Genomic DNA, 18,622 nt, shown 5'->3' on the forward strand with positions numbered 1-18,622 from the left:
GGAGCAATATGAAACATATTGGGGCATGGGCAGAAAGAGGATGTTTCAAATCAAGAGGTGGGGGAAGGGTTCCAAACACCAGCATCACCTGCTGGTTGTGTTAACGCGAGCAACCCCTCAATCAACTTACCTCTCCACCCCGCTCTGAATGGCAGGTCACATCCTACGTGCTAAGGCTTAAGAGAACTAACAGGGCATTTCTCAATCCAAAACAAGGCACTGCTAATTTTAGAAATATGTATTTTGTGGACTTTTAAAGCATTCTTTAAATTACCAAGGTTGACATTTTTCTCGACAAGTAAGCTGACTAGACTATTTCCATTCCTCTAGGTTCCAAAGACCTCCTGTCCTAGCATGGAGACCAGAGATCCCGAGACTACCTAGATTCTTAGCAATATCCAGCACTTTCTTGGCTGAAGTAGCAGGGACTCTGTCCCTCCCTGTTCCCATTATCCCAGCAGCCCACTCTCCAGATGCCATTCTCCCCTGAACCAAGGCTCTGGACACTCAGGACAGACTAACTTGGGCCATTTTGCTCCAGGTCCCACTTAAGGCATAAAGCAGTCAGGCCAGTACTCTCTGGGGTCAGTGGGTAGAGGACTCCCGTCTGTCTCTGCTGCAGTGTCTCATGGGAGGCTCTTGTCCCTGTTGCCCAGGGCAGTTCCTGGACTTCGTGGCCATCTGAGAAGACCCTACTCATTTTCCAAGTGAGAGCACACTAATTCCACCTCTCTGGGCAGCTACTCACAAGAAATTTCCCTCCTTTTTGAATACTTCTGTCTCCTATCTAAATCACAATTTAGCATCTAATTTGTGTCCTGTATGGTTCTGTCTTACTGGCTTTCCAACAAGATCATGAGCTCCTAAGGGGTTTAAACACCATCTGGGACAGTTGCTCCCGCCAGTCCTGGCATAATGAGTACTGAAAAACCATGGCTGTGTCTTCCCATAGGGATGGCTACTGATTTCAGAGGCAGAGTGATGAATCCATACCAGGAAGGATGGCCACTGGTGAGGTGCTATTGAAGTTCAAAAGACCCAGATAAGGTATGCAGAGCCCTGGGCTGGAAGTGAATTCAATAGTGATGATGAAAACTATGGCTGTGGACAGGTAAAAATACAAACTCTCCTGTATCCCAATAGGAAGAGAGGTTCACAGATGTTGGTGTGAAAATGCAAACTCCTGGCCATCTCTGCACTTCTCTCATTCTACCAAACGTGATTAATCAATAGGTCTGATGCTCAGCAACCTTTATTTTTTGAGACAGTGTCTCGGTCTGTCCTCAGGCTGGAGTGTAGTGGCACGTTCTCTGCTCACTGCAGCCTCAACCTCCTGGGCTCAAGTGAGCCTCCTCTTTCCAGAGCAGCTGGGACCACAGGCACATGGTACCATGCCCGGTTCGTTTTATTATTATTTGTAGAGATGGGGTCTCCCTACTTTGCCCAGGCTGGTCTTGAACTTCTGGGCTCAACTGATCCTCCTACATTGGCCTCCCAAGGTGATAAGCTTACAGTCGGAATACAGGTGTGAGCCACTGTGCCTGGCAGTCTGCATTTTTTTGAGACAGGGTTTTGCTCTGTCACCCAGGCTGGAATGCAGTGGTGCAATCTCAGCTCACTGCAACCTCCGCCTCCCGGGCTCAAGCAATCCAGCCACTTGAGCAGGTGGGATTCCAGGCGTGTAAAGATGGGTTTCGTCATATTTCCCAGACTGGTCCTGAACTCCTGAGCTCAAGTGATCCACCTGCCTCAGCCTCCCGAAGCGCTGGAATTACAGGTGTGAGCCACCGCACCTGGCCTGCGTTTTTAACAAGCAGCCCAACTTCTATGCAGTTGGGGCAGAACCTCAGATCACAATTGGAAAACCACGCTCCTGGACAGTGGTTTTCCAAATACAGCCCCTGGACCAGCAACAACAGCATCACCTGGAAACTTGTTAGAAATGTTCACGTTCTTGGTCTCCCCCAAAACCTACTGAACCAGAAACCCTGAGGCGAGATCTGGCAATCTGATCTCATGAGTGCTCCAGGTGATTCTGATTCACGTTAAAGTCTGTGAATCACAGGCCTGAGAAAAGGTGCAATTTCAAATCCGCAGTAAAGGGAGAACGTTCTTCGAGCTCCTACGGACTAGTCTTCGGTTCCCATCCACACACTGACGCTGGATCCAGCTCCTGCTGAGGGCAGTGCATGTTGGCACCGCAGGGAGGAGAAGGCCCCAGAGACCCGAGAAGGAAGGTAGGGACCGTGGCTTCCTCTTTCTTTATTGGGCGCTTTGTAGATGTCACGCAGGTCTAAAAGTTACACTGTTAAATAATTATTTAAAAACTGACCAGGACGAAGGTCCTGGTCCAGAGCTCCAAACCAGAAGCAAAAAGGAATCGGGGCGGTGGGCTGGGGGTACTCCTCCAACATCACCAAAACCCAGAAAACGAGGATCCTAAGCTCCTCCGCGGGCCAAATCCAGGGCTTGGGCCCTTGCGCTAACCCGCTGGTGCCTCTGACTGCATCACACTCAGAGTAAGTAACCAGCAAGGGGCTGGAGGGAACGGCCAGCCGAGTCCAGACATGGACAGACGTAACTGGAAGGAGGACAGGAAACAGACAGGTACTGTCCAGCTGTAGATAAGAGAGTGCAGCTAAGGCAGGTTGAGGGGCAGGGGAGAGGCTGGGGGAGCAGTATTGCAGCAATGCAGGAGTGTAGCCCCAGGGTCCTGTCCTGAGCGGCTGGTCAGGGTAGCAGCTGTTAGTTCCCAGATGGAGCTCCTGACCCGAGCCCAGGTAGAGGGCTCACACGTTGTGGGTCCTCTTGGTGAGCTGGGGCTCCTCATCCACCAGCTTGGACTTGAGGTGCTCCTTGTAAGCCAGGATGTCTCCAGGCCACTTGGTGATTGTCTGCTTCTCACAGACCCAAATTTCCTGTGCAACCTAGAGAGCAAAAACTAGACTTAATCCTGGGCTAGTCACTGTCCCCACCTCTGCCCAGCAGACTATCCTGAGGGGCATCTAGGAAGAAAACTCCACCCTCCAAACCCATATCCAACTCACTGTCTCACTACTTCTAAGTTATTTGGGATGTTCTCACCCAAGGGTACCATAATCAGGTTTGGAGCCTTCCAAGCCAGGAACTGCTGTGTCACTCCTATTGTCAGCTCCCTGGCAGGGCCTAGATCTATTCAGAGGCTTCACTCTCAGCCTTCTTTTCTCCACCTCCTATCTTCTCCAGAGCTTCAGAGGAATGAGCAACAACTTCTTCTCCAATGACTGAGGTAGTTCTCTGTCTAATCAAAATCCTTCTTAGAATACTATTTTTGGACTAAAGAATCTTGGGACAGTAGTAAAAGCACCCAGTTTTCTACCCAACTCTCTTTCCCATTTGGGCCCAAAATGCTAAGTTGGTTGACATCTCCAGATAGCTACTGAAGAAATGAAGTGTTTCAGTTAAGGCATTCTAAGTAGCCCCAAAGAGGCATAAGAACCGGTCCTTACTACTTGTGTCTATGCTCTGAGCCCCTTCTCTTAATTAAGTAGGCGGGTATTATGCACCCTCCACATGCCATGACTACCCTACCCAACCCTCTAGAAGCTCTCTGCTGTGCCTCACCCACCGGCCAGGGCCTCACCTGCTGAATGAGTCTGAAGTCATGGCTGACCAGCATCATACCACCCTCAAACTCATTGATGGCATCTGCCAGGGCGTCGATGGTCTCGATATCCAGGTGATTGGTGGGTTCGTCCAGGAAGAGCATGTGGGGGTTCTGCCAGGCCAGCCAGGCCAGACAAACTCGGCACTTCTGCCCATCTGACAAGTTCCGGATTGGGCTCACCTGAATAGAACCATGACCTACATATAACTTGGCATTATCCCACCAACCAGCACAGCTCATCTCTCCCTGACTCCTCCATTAGCATCGCCATTTTATAAAAAGTGAGGCTCAGAGAGACCCACTAGTCTCTTGAGGCCTGAAAGAGACTCGTCCGGAAACCTGAAGCCCTTGCCATTACTAAGCCGGTATCTCTTGCTCTCTTGACAATTAAATCTTAATGAACTGGATCCTTCCAGATCTGAATCCAGAAATTTGTTTTCTAGACTGCAAGTTCCTTTGCCCTCAAGCACTATGGCACAAGGGCATGTCAGAGACTGGCACGCTATCCTTGCTCCCTTAAAATGCTCCATTACATAACAACCTAGAGTAAAGAAAAGGTAGTAGGTTCTTAGGGGAATCAAATGGCGGAGACTCTGGTTTGGACAGCTTCGAAACCTAGCCTGCCAGGACAGTGTCCCTTGACCCACCCAGTCACAGTCTCCCAGCTATTTGGCATCCTCACCACACCCTCCTTTACTGACCTGTTGTTTCCCAGTAAGACCGTATCGCCCAATGATCTTCCTCATTTCTTCCTTCTCCTTGATCTCTGGGTAGCACTTCATCATGTACTCCAAAGGCGAGAGATCTAAGTCCAGCTGCTCTTGTAAATGCTACAGGAAAAATGGAAGCCACCTGGGTGTGACTGGCATCCCGCTTCAAAAAGAACCCTACTAGATAACTTCCTATTTCTATCTCGGGCACCTGTTCTGGGTTCAAGAAGCAGGTAGGAGCCACCTAGGCTGGAATTCCTGCCAGGGGGTGGGGGCGGCTGGCTGGAACTCGGCCAGATACAGCCCTTTCCTACACCCTGGGCAATTCCCCGGATCCCAACCCCAGGCCTGTACCTGATGGTAACGCCCTATCTTGACATGAGAGTGTTTTCGGATCATGCCATCTGTGGGTAGTAACTAGGAAGAAAAAAGTAGAAACGTTAAACATGAAACAAAGGAAGCCCAGTTAGAGACATAGGCAGAGCAGGCAAACACACACATGTTCACAATGAACAAGACTCAACTTCCTAAAAAGAATACATCACCAACTCACACACTGCTATTCTGGCCACTCTAAAAATATTTAGGAAGATGCACGGAAGCAGATGTTCTCAAGAGGCAAAGATACAATTTAAGTAGTTATGAAACGTCTACTGCAGAACGCACTATGCTGTATAACAAAGGACTTGGATGTAGGTGTAACATACATTTTCTAAAATTAAAAACAGTTAAGTCCTCAAAGTTGTCACTGTCATTGATAGGTTCTTAGACACAGAACCTATTTTAAAGTTTCATTTTAAGTGAAACAACATATAACAAAACTAATTTTGCCACAGGCTAACTGATATAAAGAAAAATTAGGTTCCTGCAGCATTTTTGGTCACAAAAAAAGATCACCAAACTTCTAAATAAAGATCCAAAGATTCTTTTTTTTAAGAGGGAGTCTCACTCTGTCACCCAGGCTGGAGTGCAGTGGCGCGATCTCAGCTCACCGCAACCTCTCTGTCCCAGGCTCAAGAGATTCTGGAGTAACTGGGATTACAGACACCTGCCACCATGCCTGGCTAATTTTTTTGCATTTTTAGTAAAGACGGGGTTTCACCATGTTGGCCAGGCTGGTCTCAAACTCCTGATCTCAAGTGATCTGCCTGCCTCGGCCTCCCAAAGCACTGGGATTATAGGTGTGAGCCACGGAGCCTGGCCAAAAGACCCAGTCACTTCTAATATTCAACATTAAAATACATGTGAGCTATACATACACTTAAGAAAGATTAATAGAAATGAGGTAAGTTATTTACCCAATTTTTGGTGAATCAGTGAGTGATGGCAATTGTAAGAGTGGTGGGTTAAACCAAGGAATAAATGTTTGCAAAGAGAAAATCGTAAGGAGCACCTCCTATCACCACACAGTTCAAAAATAATCACGAATGTGGCTGGTTTGCTGAGTGCATTTGTATGATTATCATAAACTTTATGAATTTTTCTTTTACAGTAATTTATACTCATTCATGCTATCATTTTCCAACCTGCTTATTCAAGTTTAGGATCATGGGCAGCCGGAGCCCATCCCACAATCCGGGGAACAAGGCAAGAACCAGCCCTGAAGAGGACGCCATTCCATTATAGGGTACGCTCACACACACCCACACTCATTCAGACTGGAACCACTGAGACATGCCAAGTAACCTGACAGGCGCAGCTTTGGGATGCGGGAAGAAACTGAAGTACCGGGGAAAACCCATGTAGACGTTAAGGGGAAAGTGCAAACTCCACAAAGACAGTGGTCCCAGCTGGGAATCATTTCTATTTTTCATCAATATTAATGAAATGACATTACTTGAGAATCTGCAGCATCCCTAAACGCACAGATGTTCCTATATTCTAAATGCTCTGATTGAAAATAGAAACATGGGCCAGGCATGGTGGCTCACGCCTGAAATCCTAGCACTTTGGGAGGCCAAGGCAGGCAGATCATGAGGTCAGGAGTTCAAGACCAGCCTGACGAACATGGTGAAACCTCATCTCTACTAAAATACAAAAAAATTAGCTGTGGTGCATGCCTGTAATCTCAGCTACTTGGGAGGCTGAGGCAGGAGAACTGCTTGAACCCGGGGGATGGGGGTTGCAGTGAGCTCAGATCGCACCATTGCACTCTAGCCTGGGCAAGAGTGAGACTCCGTCTCAAAAAAAAAAAAAAAAAAAAATAGAAATGTGCTCAAATACATACATGTATTCACACACGCACTATAAAAGACTCCCCCCTACATCCCTGTCCCAGGAAAACAGCCCCCAGCCTCAGCACTGTCCAACCAGACATTCCCCTTCTCCTGTCTGCTGCCCCGCCCCTCCAGATGGCTCACTCACCACCAGGCTACTCAGGCCCTCCCAAAGTAGTAGCCGCTGCATCACTTCCCTCTTCCTTAGCCATCGCAAGGCCTAATCTTAGAAGGATCCACGCCCACCTTGGCACTGTACCTCTCCAGTTAGCAGCTTCAGAAGAGTTGACTTCCCTGCTCCATTGGGCCCTACCAGAGCCACTCGTGTGTCAAGGTCAATTCCAAATTCTAGATTATTGTAGATGCAAGGCTGAGGTGGGGATGAGAGAGATATGGACACAAGGCTAGAGTACGAATCTGCTCTGACCAGCAGACTAAGCCCGCTGACTCCCCAGTCACCAAGAGAGGAGGAAGGAAGAGTAGTGGGAGGAAGCACTCATAGTAGACCCCGCCTCCCCCACTGCCTCCGCCCACCAACCCAGCTGAGTAGTCTTCTTTCCATATACACGAAGAAGTGCCTGTGAGCAGCCTTGGATGAAGGCATCCCAGCTGCCACACCTGAAAATCCCCCAGAGCGCGTGGGCTAGCAGGTGTGGTCAGCACAGGACAGGAGCGGCTCCCATGAGCTGCCACTCACCCTATAAGATACACCCCAGCCACCCATGCCCTGCCCTGAACTTACCCCATCTTTTGTATACTTGAAGCTCACATTTTGCACCATAATGACAGGTGGAGGGATCTTGCCACATGGTGGGAAATAAAATGACAGTGTCTAGGCAGAAAAGAGGGCATGTATCAAGTTGGCTCCCTTCTTATCCATCTCACCTTAGGCCACCCAACCCCACCCAATCACACCCTACCTTATCGCTCACGACCCTCTCTGTCAGTCCTGATGCCATCATTTTCTGTAGCGTCTTCTCCTTGCTCTGGGCCTGCCGGGCCAGCTTGGCACTGCCATGACCAAACCTCGCAATGTAGTTCTAAAAGAGACCAAAGGGAGCTTGGAGTACATGCAGGCGCTCAACAATTCATCTTCAATCCAGGGCAAAAATGGTGATCGTAACTCCTTCCCAACCTCCTCCATCACCCCAATTTGTCCCAATGCCCTCATCCAAGCCCCCTGCTTGTTTTGGACAGGAAGCCACGAGCCTGACTCTGCAGTCTCCCTACCTTCATGTGTGCAATCTGATCTTGCTCCCAGTGAAACCTCTTCATCTGGTTCTCCTCCAGCTCTAGCCGCGTCTTCACATACTGATCATAATTACCCTGCGTGGAAATGTGCCAGGTAAGGCGGGCAGCTTTAACCTGGGTTTCAATCCTGGATTCTCATTCAGAGTTTAGGGGGATGAGGGATGGCACTGACTTGGCCCTGGCTCTAAGAATGTGCAGTAAGAACAGAGGAAGTGCATTACAGAAGCATATCCTAACCTCAAATCAGAGTCTTTTCAATTCTATGCCCCTTGCTCAGCGCAGCCAGGGTCAGGCTCCAGCGCAAATCCTTAGGTTAGCCAGAACGACACCTGTGGCAATGGGAGTAGCCCTGAAAATCACGGTCATAGAGACGTCATGAGACTGAGAGCCTTCCAATACCACCTCCCATTCCTCTCCCAGCCCCTAGAGGCTAAAGCCCCACAAAAGACTACAAGAGCTGTCTCCAGATAGGAAAACAGACCAGTCAGATTTAGAAGCTGACAAACCCTGCATAAGTGGACTACCATGGCTTCTATCTGCAAACAAAACTGGACTCAAGCTAAATATCCATCAGAAAGGGCCTAACACGTTACAGGATAAACACATAACGAAATACTGTGCAGTCACTGAAGATTGTGGTTGATTTATATATACTCACATGGAAAGCAGTCCAAAATATACTAAATTTAAAAAGCAACCTACAGAATGATTATTAAAATTGTAACTGTGGCCAGTTGCATTGGCTCACGCCTGTAATCCCAACACTTTGGGAGGCTGAGGTAGGTGGATCACTTGAGGCCAGGAGTTTGGGAGCAGCCTGGTCAACATGGCAAAACCCCGCCTCTACTAAAAATATAAAAATTAGCCAGGTATGGTGGCATGTGCCTGTGGTCCCAGCTACCTGCGAGGCTGAGGTGGGAGGATTACTTGAACCTGAGAGGCAGAGGTTGCAGTGAGCCAATATCACGCCACTGGACTCCAGCCTGGGAGACAAAGACAGACCCCATCTCAGGAAAAAAGAGGCCAGGTGTGGTGGCTCACGCCTCTAATCCCAGCACTTTGGGAGGCTGAGGCAGGCAGATCATGAGGTCAAGAGAGCAAGACCATCCTGGCCAATATGGTGAAACCCCGTCTCTACTAAAAATACAAAAATTAGCTGGGCATGGGGGCGCGCACCTGTAGTCCCAGCTACTCAGGAGGCCGAGGCAGGAGAATCCCTTGAACCTGGGAGGCGGAGGTTGCAGTGAGCCCAGATTGCTCCACTGCACTCCAGCCTGGCAACGGAACAAGACTCGGTCTCAAGAAAACCAAAAAAAAAAAAATGCTGCAATTGTATAAAAAGATATGTATATATGAAATTTTCTACAAATGCGTGCAAGTATACATGAAGTGTCTGAAAGGCTATGTTAAAAACTAATACTCCTATGACTATGAATGAAGAGGACATCAATTGTTAATTTCTTATATGCTTTTTGAAATATAAAATGAAAAGGCAAGGCACAACAGTGGGCTGTTGAGATCCTGATCCCCATTCTCCTGTGGTCATGGAAGATGGGGTAAATGTGTTAACTCCAGTGAAGCAGAGTTAAGACGGCATTCAAGAAGGCAGAGGGAGGCCTGGTACAGTGGGTCATGCCTGTTTTTCCAGCACTTTGGGAGGCCGAGGTGGGCAGATCACCTGAGGTCAGGAGTTTAAGACCAGCCTGGCCAATACGGCAAAACCCTGTCTCTACTAAAAATACAAAAACTAGCCAGGTGTGGGGTCGCATGCCTGTAGTCCCAGCTACTCGGAAGGCTGAAGTACAAGAATCACTTGGATTCAGGAGGTAGAGGTTGCAGTGAGCTGAGATCGTGCCAGCCTGGGTGACGGAATGAGATTCTGTCTCCAGAAACAAAAAGGCAAGGCAGATGGCACCAGGGCCTGCCTGGGCACCGTGAAAAGTCAACTTCTTTGCCACAAGGCAAACATACACCATGTGCACAGGCTGCCAATCCATGGCCTATGGCCTGGAAGCAATGACTTTGGGATTAAAATAAAACAGGTGGCAGGACTCCTTGTCCATATCCTTTTCTTTTTTTGAGACGGAGTCTCGCTCTGTCGCCCAGGCTGGAGTACAGTGGCACGATCTCGGCTCACTGCAAGTTCTGCCTCCTGCATTCACGCCATTCTCCTGCCTCAGCCTCCCGAGTAGCGGGGACTACAGGCGCCCGCCGCCACGCCCGGCTAGTTTTTTGTATTTTTAGTAGAGACGAGTTTTCACCATGTTAACCAGGATGGTCTCGATCTCCTGACCTCATGATCCACCCGCCTCGGCCTCCCAAAGTGCTGAGATTACAGGCGTGAGCCACTGCGCCCGGCCGTCCGTATCTTTTTATAGCAATAGGTAGAAAGGAGCTAACAGATAGGTCTGGTTTTTTTGGTTTTTTTTTTGAGATGAGTCTTGCTCTGTCACCCAGGCTGGAGTGCAGTGGCGTCATCTCAGCTCATTGCAACCTCCACCTCCAGGGTTCAAGTGATTCTCCTGCCTCAGCTTCCCAAGTAGCTGGGACTACAGGCACCTACCACTACACCTGGCTAATTTTTTTGTATTTTTAGTAGAGATAGGGTTTTTTTTTTTTTTTTTTTTTTTGAGACGGAGTCTCGGTCTGTCGCCCAGGCTGGAGTGCAGTGGCCGGATCTCAGCTCACTGCAAGCTCCGCCTCCCGGGTTCCCGCCATTCTCCTGCCTCAGCCTCCCGAGTAGCTGGGACTACAGGCGCCCGCCACCTCGCCCGGCTAGTTTTTTGTATTTTTTTTTAGTGGAGACGGGGTTTCACCATATTAGCCAGGATGGTCTTGATCTCCCGACCTCTCGGCAGATCCGCCCGTCTCGGCCTCCCAAAGTGCTGGGATTACAGGCTTGAGCCACCGCGCCCGGCCAGAGATAGGGTTTCACCATGTTGGCCAGGCTAGTCTCAAACTCCTGACCTCAAGTGACCCACCCACCTCAGCCTCCCAAAGTGCTGGGATTATAGGCATGAGTCACCACACTGGCATTCTTCTTTTTTTTTTAAAGAGAATTTCAGAGATTTGGTAAGCAGAGATTACCAGAAAGAAGCCGAGGCCCACTCACCGTATAATACTTCAGTTTCTTGTTGTGCATGTGAATGATGTTGGTACAGACACCATTCAGAAAATCCTGGGAATGGGAGACGAGGACCAAGATGCGCTTAAAACTGCAAAGCCAAAGAACCAATCAGTGAAGAGCTCAACCACGGGAGCTAGCTGACAACAGGTGAACTGAGAGTCAGGCCCATCCTTATTCCTAAGCACCTTTTAGATGTGTTGTCCAATTCCTGGTTGTCAGCAAGCACCTAAGCCACCACTTAACAATCTAACTCTAAGGGACATCTTTCAGTGTGGCGAGACAGCCTGAGTTTCCTCAATCTTCTGTTCTAATTCTCTTTTTTTTTTTTTTTTTTTTTTGAGACGAAGTCTCACTCTGTCGCCCAGGCTGGAGTGCAGTGGCCGGATCTCAGCTCACTGCAAGCTCCGCCTCCCGGGTTCGGGCCATTCTCCTGTCTCAGCCTCCTGAGTAGCTGGGACTACAGGCGCCCGCCACCTCGCCCGGCTAGTTTTTTGTATTTTTTTTTTTTTTTTTTTGAGACGGAGTCTCGCTCTGTCGCCCAGGCTGGAGTGCAGTGGCTGGATCTCAGCTCACTGCAAGCTCCGCTTCCCGGGTTTACGCCATTCTCCTGCCTCAGCCTCCCGAGTAGCTGGGACTACAGGCGCCCGCCACCTCGCCCGGCTAGTTTTTTGTATTTTTAGTAGAGACGGGGTTTCACCATGTTAGCCAGGATGGTTTCGATCTCCTGACCTTGTGATCCGCCCATCTCGGCCTCCCAAAGTGCTGGGATTACAGGCTTGAGCCACCGCGCCCGGCCCAGTTTTTTGTATTTTTTAGTAGAGACGGGGTTTCACCGTATTAGCCAGGATGGTCTCGATCTCCTGACCTAGTGATCCGCCCGTCTCGGCCTCCCAAAGTGCTGGGATTACAGGCTTGAGCCACCGCGCCCGGCCTTCTGTTCTAATTTTCAACAGAATGGAGTGGAGACAGTAGTCACAGTGATAGTAAACAGAAATGTGTATGTACACAAATACACCCACGAATATATCCAAAACTGTGGGTGGGAAGACACAATAAAAAACAAAATTCTTTACTTTTTGAAAGAAGGTACTAAGTCACTGTACCACTAAAAGCCTTCTTTTAAAATTGGTACAGTATTCCAGCTTATTCAGTTCTTTAGCCGTAGGACCATGACCATATTGGCTATATTTTCCTTTGTCATTGCTTCATGATCTTAGATGGAAGACCTCCTTTTTTTGCTTTATACAATTAAGAAAAAAAAAGTCTTTAATTAAGATCTTGAATTTGAAATATGGAAAAAATCAACAAGGATTTTTTTTTTAATGCTCATAAATTTCAAACTAAAGAAAATCAAACAAAACGGCCAGCCCTAAACAGCCCTAAAGGTGCTCACTGCTTGTCCAAGCAAGTGAACTCCGGCCTTCCTTCAGTTCCTTTCTCACCGCTCTAACAGCAGTGCAGTTTCTGGGCAGCCATTTTCTAGATTCCCCGCTTTGGGACCGGCCCACTCACATCCCCCATCCCACCTTCTTACGTTTTTAGTTCTTCTTCCAACCACACACAAGCATCTAGGTCCAGGTGGTTGGTGGGCTCATCCAGGAGCAGCATGAAGGGCCGAATAAAGAGGGCTCTGAAGGACAGTAAAGGAGACAGAAGCACCTCAGAATTATAATGGATGTGACACAGGAGGGACCAACTTGCCTGCTACATGCAGTTCTGAGTAGGCTCCTGGCTTGAGTCTTGAAATCAATTTTAGGCTCTATACTTCAGAGGGAAAAGAAGTAGGACACAAACAAGAGTCGAAGAGGAGAGACTGAAGAGTAGAATACGGGACTCAGAAGCATATAAGGACAGTTTGAGGCAAGGCTGTAGAAGTCTCTATGAGTTGATAAGCCTTGTGCACTGAAGTTGGATACCATAGAGACGACAAAAAGATACAAAGGAAATAAACTGCTAAAACAAATTAGACCTATCTGAAGGTCTGAAGATAGACCTATCTGGTGGGGTGGCCACAGTCTCGCAAGGGATAGACTCTAAAGCTCTGGTTCCTCTAAAGTTCTGGTTCCCAAACCAGAAATCTGTGTTTTTAAAAGCTCCTTGGGTGAACCAGTGACAGCTAATCCTTGCTAGCAAGTGGAGCCACTGTGTTCATGTTCTAAGGCACACGCAGGCAACTTTCTAGAGCAGTATATCAAGTCTTATAAATTCCCTTCACAGAGAATGATGGGGCAAGGAATTACCTGTTTAGTGACTCGGGGGGGATTATTGGGGGAATGCTTGTCTATAGAAGCTCACTTTGAGTCCAGGCCACAACAGAGTAAGAATGATAGCTATCATAATCGCCGTCTAACATTTTATCTTTACAGCCAAAATTAGCAGGAGTACAGCACAAAAAAGGTGGAAAGGGAATCCTGGTGGGAGGACAGAAATAGACCTACTCTACCGTTTTACCTAGGACTACCCCTAGGATCTCTAAACTCTGTGCTGGGTGCTGGGAATCCAACAGAAAACTGAGTCACTCTACCACTTCAGCCAGGAAGCTCTCTCTCTAACCCATACGCAACAACCCCCTCTACACTGCAAATGTCCATGTCTCGTTTGACACTTACCAATGACTCCTGTTCCAAACAGTTCCACTGGAGTGAACACTAAACTCTGGAGAGATGGGGGAGTTACGGCGGTAAGGAAGGAGGGAGGGACTCACCTGGCAAGGGCAACCCTCATCCTCCAGCCCCCACTGAAGTCTTTTAGCTTCTTGCGCTGCATGGCAGGCGTGAAACCCAGTCCATGTAAGATCCGCGAGGCCCTCATCTCTGCCTTGTCAGCATCCAGCTCCTCCAGGCGCTCGTAGAGCTCCATGAGTTTCTCACACTCCGCTGTGGATAGTGTATGGCCATGAGGCTCCTGGGGGCCTTTCTGGGAGGACGCCCACCCCCATGCCCAGGTCTGGAGTCCTACCATCCTCATGAGCCAGCCGCTCTGCCTCCCTCTCCAGCATGGCCCGCTCTGTGTCAACTTCCATCACACACTGCAAGGGTGTCTTGTCACTAGGAGGCATCTCTCGAGTCAGATGGTAGATGTCAATGTGCTCAGGGATGGGCACTTCACGTTTCCCAATAGCGGAGAGCAGCATGGACTTTCCTGAGATGGGAGAGAAGCAGACGCTTGGTACACTGAGCTTCCCCTATTCCTCTTCACCACTAGCTCTTCCACCCCAGCCAAACTGGGACCTCATCCAATTTTTTTTTTTTTTTTGAGGACCTTTCTTCCCTTTATTCGTTCAAACCTTGCCAGCCCCCATTCTTGGGATTCCTTTCCAACTTTCCTCCAATTCTTGCCGCACCCCTTCTCTGAAGCTTTTTTCATTTACCACAGCTTCACACGCCCCTGACCAACTTCTCCAGCACCTGCTGTCTGTAACTACTCATGTGGTACAGGGTGGACGCACCCTAATCCGAAAATCCAAAATGCTCCAAAATCCAAAACCTTTTCAGAGCTGACATGACGCTTAAAGGAAATGCTCATGGGAGGATTTCAGGTTTTTGGATTAGGGATGCTCAGCTGGTAAGTATAATGCAAATATTCCAAGATCCGAAACACTTCTGGTTCCAAGCATTTCAGATAAGGGATTCTCAACCTGTACATACCACATACCGCTCTGCACTGCTAGTTCCTTTCCCCTGGACGTATCTGGTCTCCCACCCACATTCTAAACGCTTTGCTCTGAACATAGTTGGTGCTAAATACTTGTGAGTGACAGATGAGCCAAGGAGAGATACCTCCCACTTCCCCTTCCAAGGGCCTCACCAATTCCATTTAAACCAATGAGGCCATAACGACGGCCTGAGTTTAATTCCAGTTTGGTGTCACTGAGCAGCTCTTGACCATGAAAGGTGAGTGAGAGGTTGATAATGTGAACATCTGTACTGTTGGGGTGAGAGGCCAGGACGCCAGTGACAGCTCGAGCAGCAGCTTTCTTCATCTCAAAGTCCTCTAGCTCCTTGGTCAGCAAATCTATTTCTGGGGATAGAAAAGCAGTTTGGGAAGATGGCTGTGAGACAGACTCAGCTCTCCACAAAGAGGAACATCCTGAAGGACTGGGTTCCGATCCTGCTGAGCAGACTCGGATGTTTCCCAAGCTTTACAGAGTGCACACTCACACAGAGCTGCCCTGACACCCTGCTCGTTTTGACACCCGTCCTTTTAATTATAATCTCTCTTGCCCTTGTTTTGTCCCTTCATATCTGTTTACTTACTCCCATCATTCATAACTTCTGTCCTCCACTACTGTGGCCAGGAATAAAACTTTCCCACAGTTTTACTGACTTTACTGCTCCTTCTAATCGCTTTCTAACTCTCCCTTTTCTGAATGCCTGTTACAATTTGCAAAACTAATTCTCCTTTCCTCTTCAAACATTTACTTAGTGTCTATCTGAGAAGTTCATTAAAAAACCCAAGACCTAGTCCTTGCACTCAAAGATGACACAATTTAGACAAAGAAACAGGAGATACAACATAAAAAGGTAACACTAAAAGAAAGCAAAAGCATATAGAGAATGGAAATATTGAGGTCAGGTTTGACTGAGAGACGCTTCACTATCCTGAGCTAGGCCTTGACAGAAATGTCAAATGTAGCTAGCAAAAACATGATGGTATTAGAATTCAGTGTGTGAAAGAACAGAGATGTGGTGACTATTCAAGGGATAATAAATAGTCTGGATGGAGCAGAAGGCTGTTTAGGGAGTTTTCAGGGGGCAGGGAAGAGGGCTGGGATTGGACTGCCAAGGGCCTGGAATAGTCTTTACGGCATATTGCCATGTTTCCCCGTCTAGACGGTAAGTTTTTGGAAGGAAGACTGTAGTGCCTCAGTGTATAGCACCATGTCTAGCACTTGAGAAATAATAAATATTTCCCAAAATACAAATAACAGAAAGGGAGCTCTCTCCCAGGAAAAACCCCATGAAACAACCCATAAGTTACTCTGGTAGGGAGAGCCACTACTCCTGTGAGGACAAGCGTATAATGTAGCACCGAACCTGGCACACTGGCCACCATGCATAGAAATGGAAACTGAAAAAGGGGCAGGGAACCGAGCCCCTCCTCACGGTCTAATAGAGCAGCAACACAGCTCAGCAACTCCCACTTCTGCTTGCCACTGAGTATGTGAGAACCTTGTCTTCGGCTTCCTCGCTCAATGATAGGGTGGCACAAATTCCAACTCTACTGATTTGATTCATCATGAAAAGTTGCATGACACCAGATACATTCTCCACTGCCCCCAGCATCAAGATTCCGACTCTGGCTGGGGCATGCCTTAAGTCTTAGCAATCATTCCCAACTCACCCCTCCCTCAATTCACCTGTGGTCTCTCTGCCATTGGCCTCATTCTTCTCCTCTGCCACCTGTGGTTCTGTGACAGCATCTCCATTTTCTTCATGTCCTTTTCTGGGCCGCTGTCGAGCTTTGGCAGCCTCCTTCTTTTTGGCTGCCTTCTTCTTGGCCAGGTCGGAGGGCATGATGATGACCCACAGGGGTAGGTTAACTGTTCTTTCAAGGTGCCTGAAGGAAGGCAAACAGACACCCCCAAACTCTAAACTTACTAGTAAGAATGCCTGGGCCCTGCTCCATCCCTCTCAGGAATCTTCCTGTCAATATCAAGCCTCTGATGCCCTGGCCTGCCCCTGCCTCCTCTCTCCCAACTTGGTCAGGGTCTCTCAAACCAATGCCGATTCTCAGCCGCTCTTCTAATCTTAACATCTTTTTCCACAGGCACCAGTTCCCCCATGAACTGCCTCACTTTGGAAACGCTCCTTCTTTCAGGGCCTCCAGCTGGGGACCAGGTTCTGTCCCTCAGCGGAGGTCCCCTTCTCTGGTTTCCCTACAACTTGGCGCTCCGCACTCAGCTGGCCGCCTCGCTTTCCGGGCTTCCTTCTCCCGTCCGTCTCGGGCCTCTTCTCGGTAGTCCCTCTCCACATCACCCGGCCGCAGAACCCAGCCTCTTGCCGGGACTCACTCGTCCTCGCCCGCGTGAGTTCCCTCCTAGTCTCCACGCTCGTCACCCCGGGGTACTCCCCCACCCCGCCCGTGAGGTTCTCTCCCTGAGCTCTATCTTTCCCCTCGCAGAAACCTCCATCCAAACCCCGTTCCTCCTTCCTCTTCTAATCCTCTTTCCACATCACCGGCGGGCACCCTCTCCCTACAGCTCCCCTTCCCCTAACTCACTGGGCCTTGCTGCTCGGCCTCTGTCGCAACAGAGCTGCTCCTTGGGCTCCTCCGCGTGCGGCCGGCTCACCAGCCAATCACGACCTCGGGTGGTTCTCGGCGCGCCGCCGCGCTGCCTCCTGGGAAGTGTAGTCCTCAAGTTGCAGCGGCCAAGAGTGAGACCCGGCTTCAGGACTACCGCGTATCCCAGAGACCTCGCGGGGCCGCGTGACGCCATCAGGATGCGCGAGGCTCGGGAAGGGGCGGGATTAGAGTCCAAGAGCTCTCTGCGAGCGGGCCCGCTTCGGGCGCTGGAAACTGCAAATCCCAGGTTGCTCGTCGGATAAGCCGGCTGAGCCTTCCAGGCTTACCCCACCTCTCGAAAATCGATTGAGCTGTTGTGGAGTTACGAGTTTTTAGAGCTACCTAACCGACTCAGGCAGCAGGGCGTGCAACTACACTTCCCAGCTTGCCTCAGCGGGAGTAGGTCGAAACAATGGGAGAGGAGAGGTGGGAGGTGAGCGGAGAAGGACTGAAATGAAGGGGACGCTGGGCAGGGGTCCCGGAAAGCGGGGCATCCCTGCGAAGATGTTGCCAACGGAATTCCTTCACGAAAGAAAGCGCCTTGATTTCATGAAACCGTAATTTTAGAGTCTGGTTCATTGTTAAACTTTTAGAAGGTGCCAGACGTTGTTTTGGAACCTCGGCCGCTTAGCCTACCCACTCCAGAATTGTTAGGTTTCCACTGAAGCCATGCAAGTTTCGTGGAAAGAGCCCTGAGATAAAAAGGCCCCTTGGCCGAGATTCGTTTTGTTATTAGTTAGCCATGCTACGGGCCCGTTACTTTCCCTTTGAGTCTCACTGTTTAAAATCTCACATGACATTTTGGGCTGGATGGTTTAAAAATAAATACAGTCTCTCACGGACTTCACCTTGCCTACATTGTAAACTCCAAATGTTTAGCCTCAAGTACAAGGCAGGCCCTTTGTGATCTTTGTTACTTCTCCAGGCTCCTGTGCATCAGGAGTATCTCCATCAGTGATACTTGGGGAAGCAAAGGAAGCTATTACTCCCCGTGAGCATATTCTCCAAATGCAGCACCTTTTCGCCCACAGTCCGTGACTCAAAAAGTGAGAACTAGTTTTTCTTCTCAAACTCAAATGCTTTAGTAGAACTTACCTACTTAAATAGTTTGGAGGTTAACCATGCTATTTTACACCTGCATGCCTTTGAACATACATTTTCGTAGAATATCCTCCACCAACGAAGTGCCTACTATCTGTCAGGCTCAGATATGTGTGCTGGAGTTGCAATGGTGCAAAGTCACTCCCTGACCTCAAGGAGCTCATAATGCAGAAGGAACATGTGAAAAGTAAACAAGCTGGGTGGGGTGACTCACACCTGTAATCCAAGCACTTTGTTTTTTTTTTTTTTTTTTTTTTTTTTTTTTTGAGACGGAGTCTCGCTCTGT

The 18,622-nt window shown here is 48.9% G+C and overlaps 1 protein-coding gene across 3 annotated transcripts; it reads right to left on the reverse strand.

Moving 5' to 3' along the window:
• Positions 1 to 223: 223 nt before the first annotated feature.
• Positions 224 to 17,240, reverse strand: ABCF2 (ATP binding cassette subfamily F member 2). 3 transcript variants are annotated; one of them, XM_015448299.3, is made up of 15 exons: positions 17,173 to 17,240; positions 16,310 to 16,509; positions 14,758 to 14,970; positions 13,909 to 14,091; positions 13,655 to 13,826; positions 12,485 to 12,580; positions 10,936 to 11,038; positions 7,803 to 7,898; positions 7,493 to 7,612; positions 7,315 to 7,404; positions 6,832 to 6,942; positions 4,711 to 4,773; positions 4,348 to 4,476; positions 3,623 to 3,826; positions 224 to 2,927 (listed from the first exon to the last, which is right to left on the reverse strand). In XM_015448299.3, exons 2-15 carry the CDS (start codon positions 16,464 to 16,466, stop codon positions 2,790 to 2,792), a joined length of 1,875 nt encoding a protein of 624 aa, XP_015303785.1. In that variant the 5' UTR covers positions 16,467 to 16,509; positions 17,173 to 17,240; the 3' UTR covers positions 224 to 2,789. The 3 variants fall into 3 exon arrangements, with proteins under 3 accessions (XP_015303785.1, XP_045244032.1, XP_073892474.1); XM_045388097.3 differs by having other exon boundaries at positions 16,964 to 17,240; XM_074036373.1 differs by having other exon boundaries at positions 16,748 to 17,240.
• Between the last annotated feature and the right edge of the window lie 1,382 nt (positions 17,241 to 18,622).

Source organism: Macaca fascicularis, chromosome 3 (genome assembly GCF_037993035.2).
Source record: "Macaca fascicularis isolate 582-1 chromosome 3, T2T-MFA8v1.1".
NCBI lineage: Eukaryota > Metazoa > Chordata > Mammalia > Primates > Cercopithecidae > Macaca > Macaca fascicularis.

What these genes read in the sequence shown, in the direction of transcription:
- ABCF2 (XM_015448299.3), bottom strand. Translation starts at nt 16,466, where the DNA reads ATGCCCTCCGACCTGGCCAAGAAGAAGGCAGCCAAAAAGAAGGAGGCT. An exon ending in CATTGGTTTAAATGGAATTG is followed by an intron (nt 14,092 to 14,757) that starts GTGAGGCCCTTG and finishes CTCCCATCTCAG; the next exon opens with GAAAGTCCATGCTGCTCTCC. An exon ending in GTCTTACTGGGAAACAACAG is followed by an intron (nt 3,827 to 4,347) that starts GTCAGTAAAGGA and finishes GGTTCTATTCAG; the next exon opens with GTGAGCCCAATCCGGAACTT.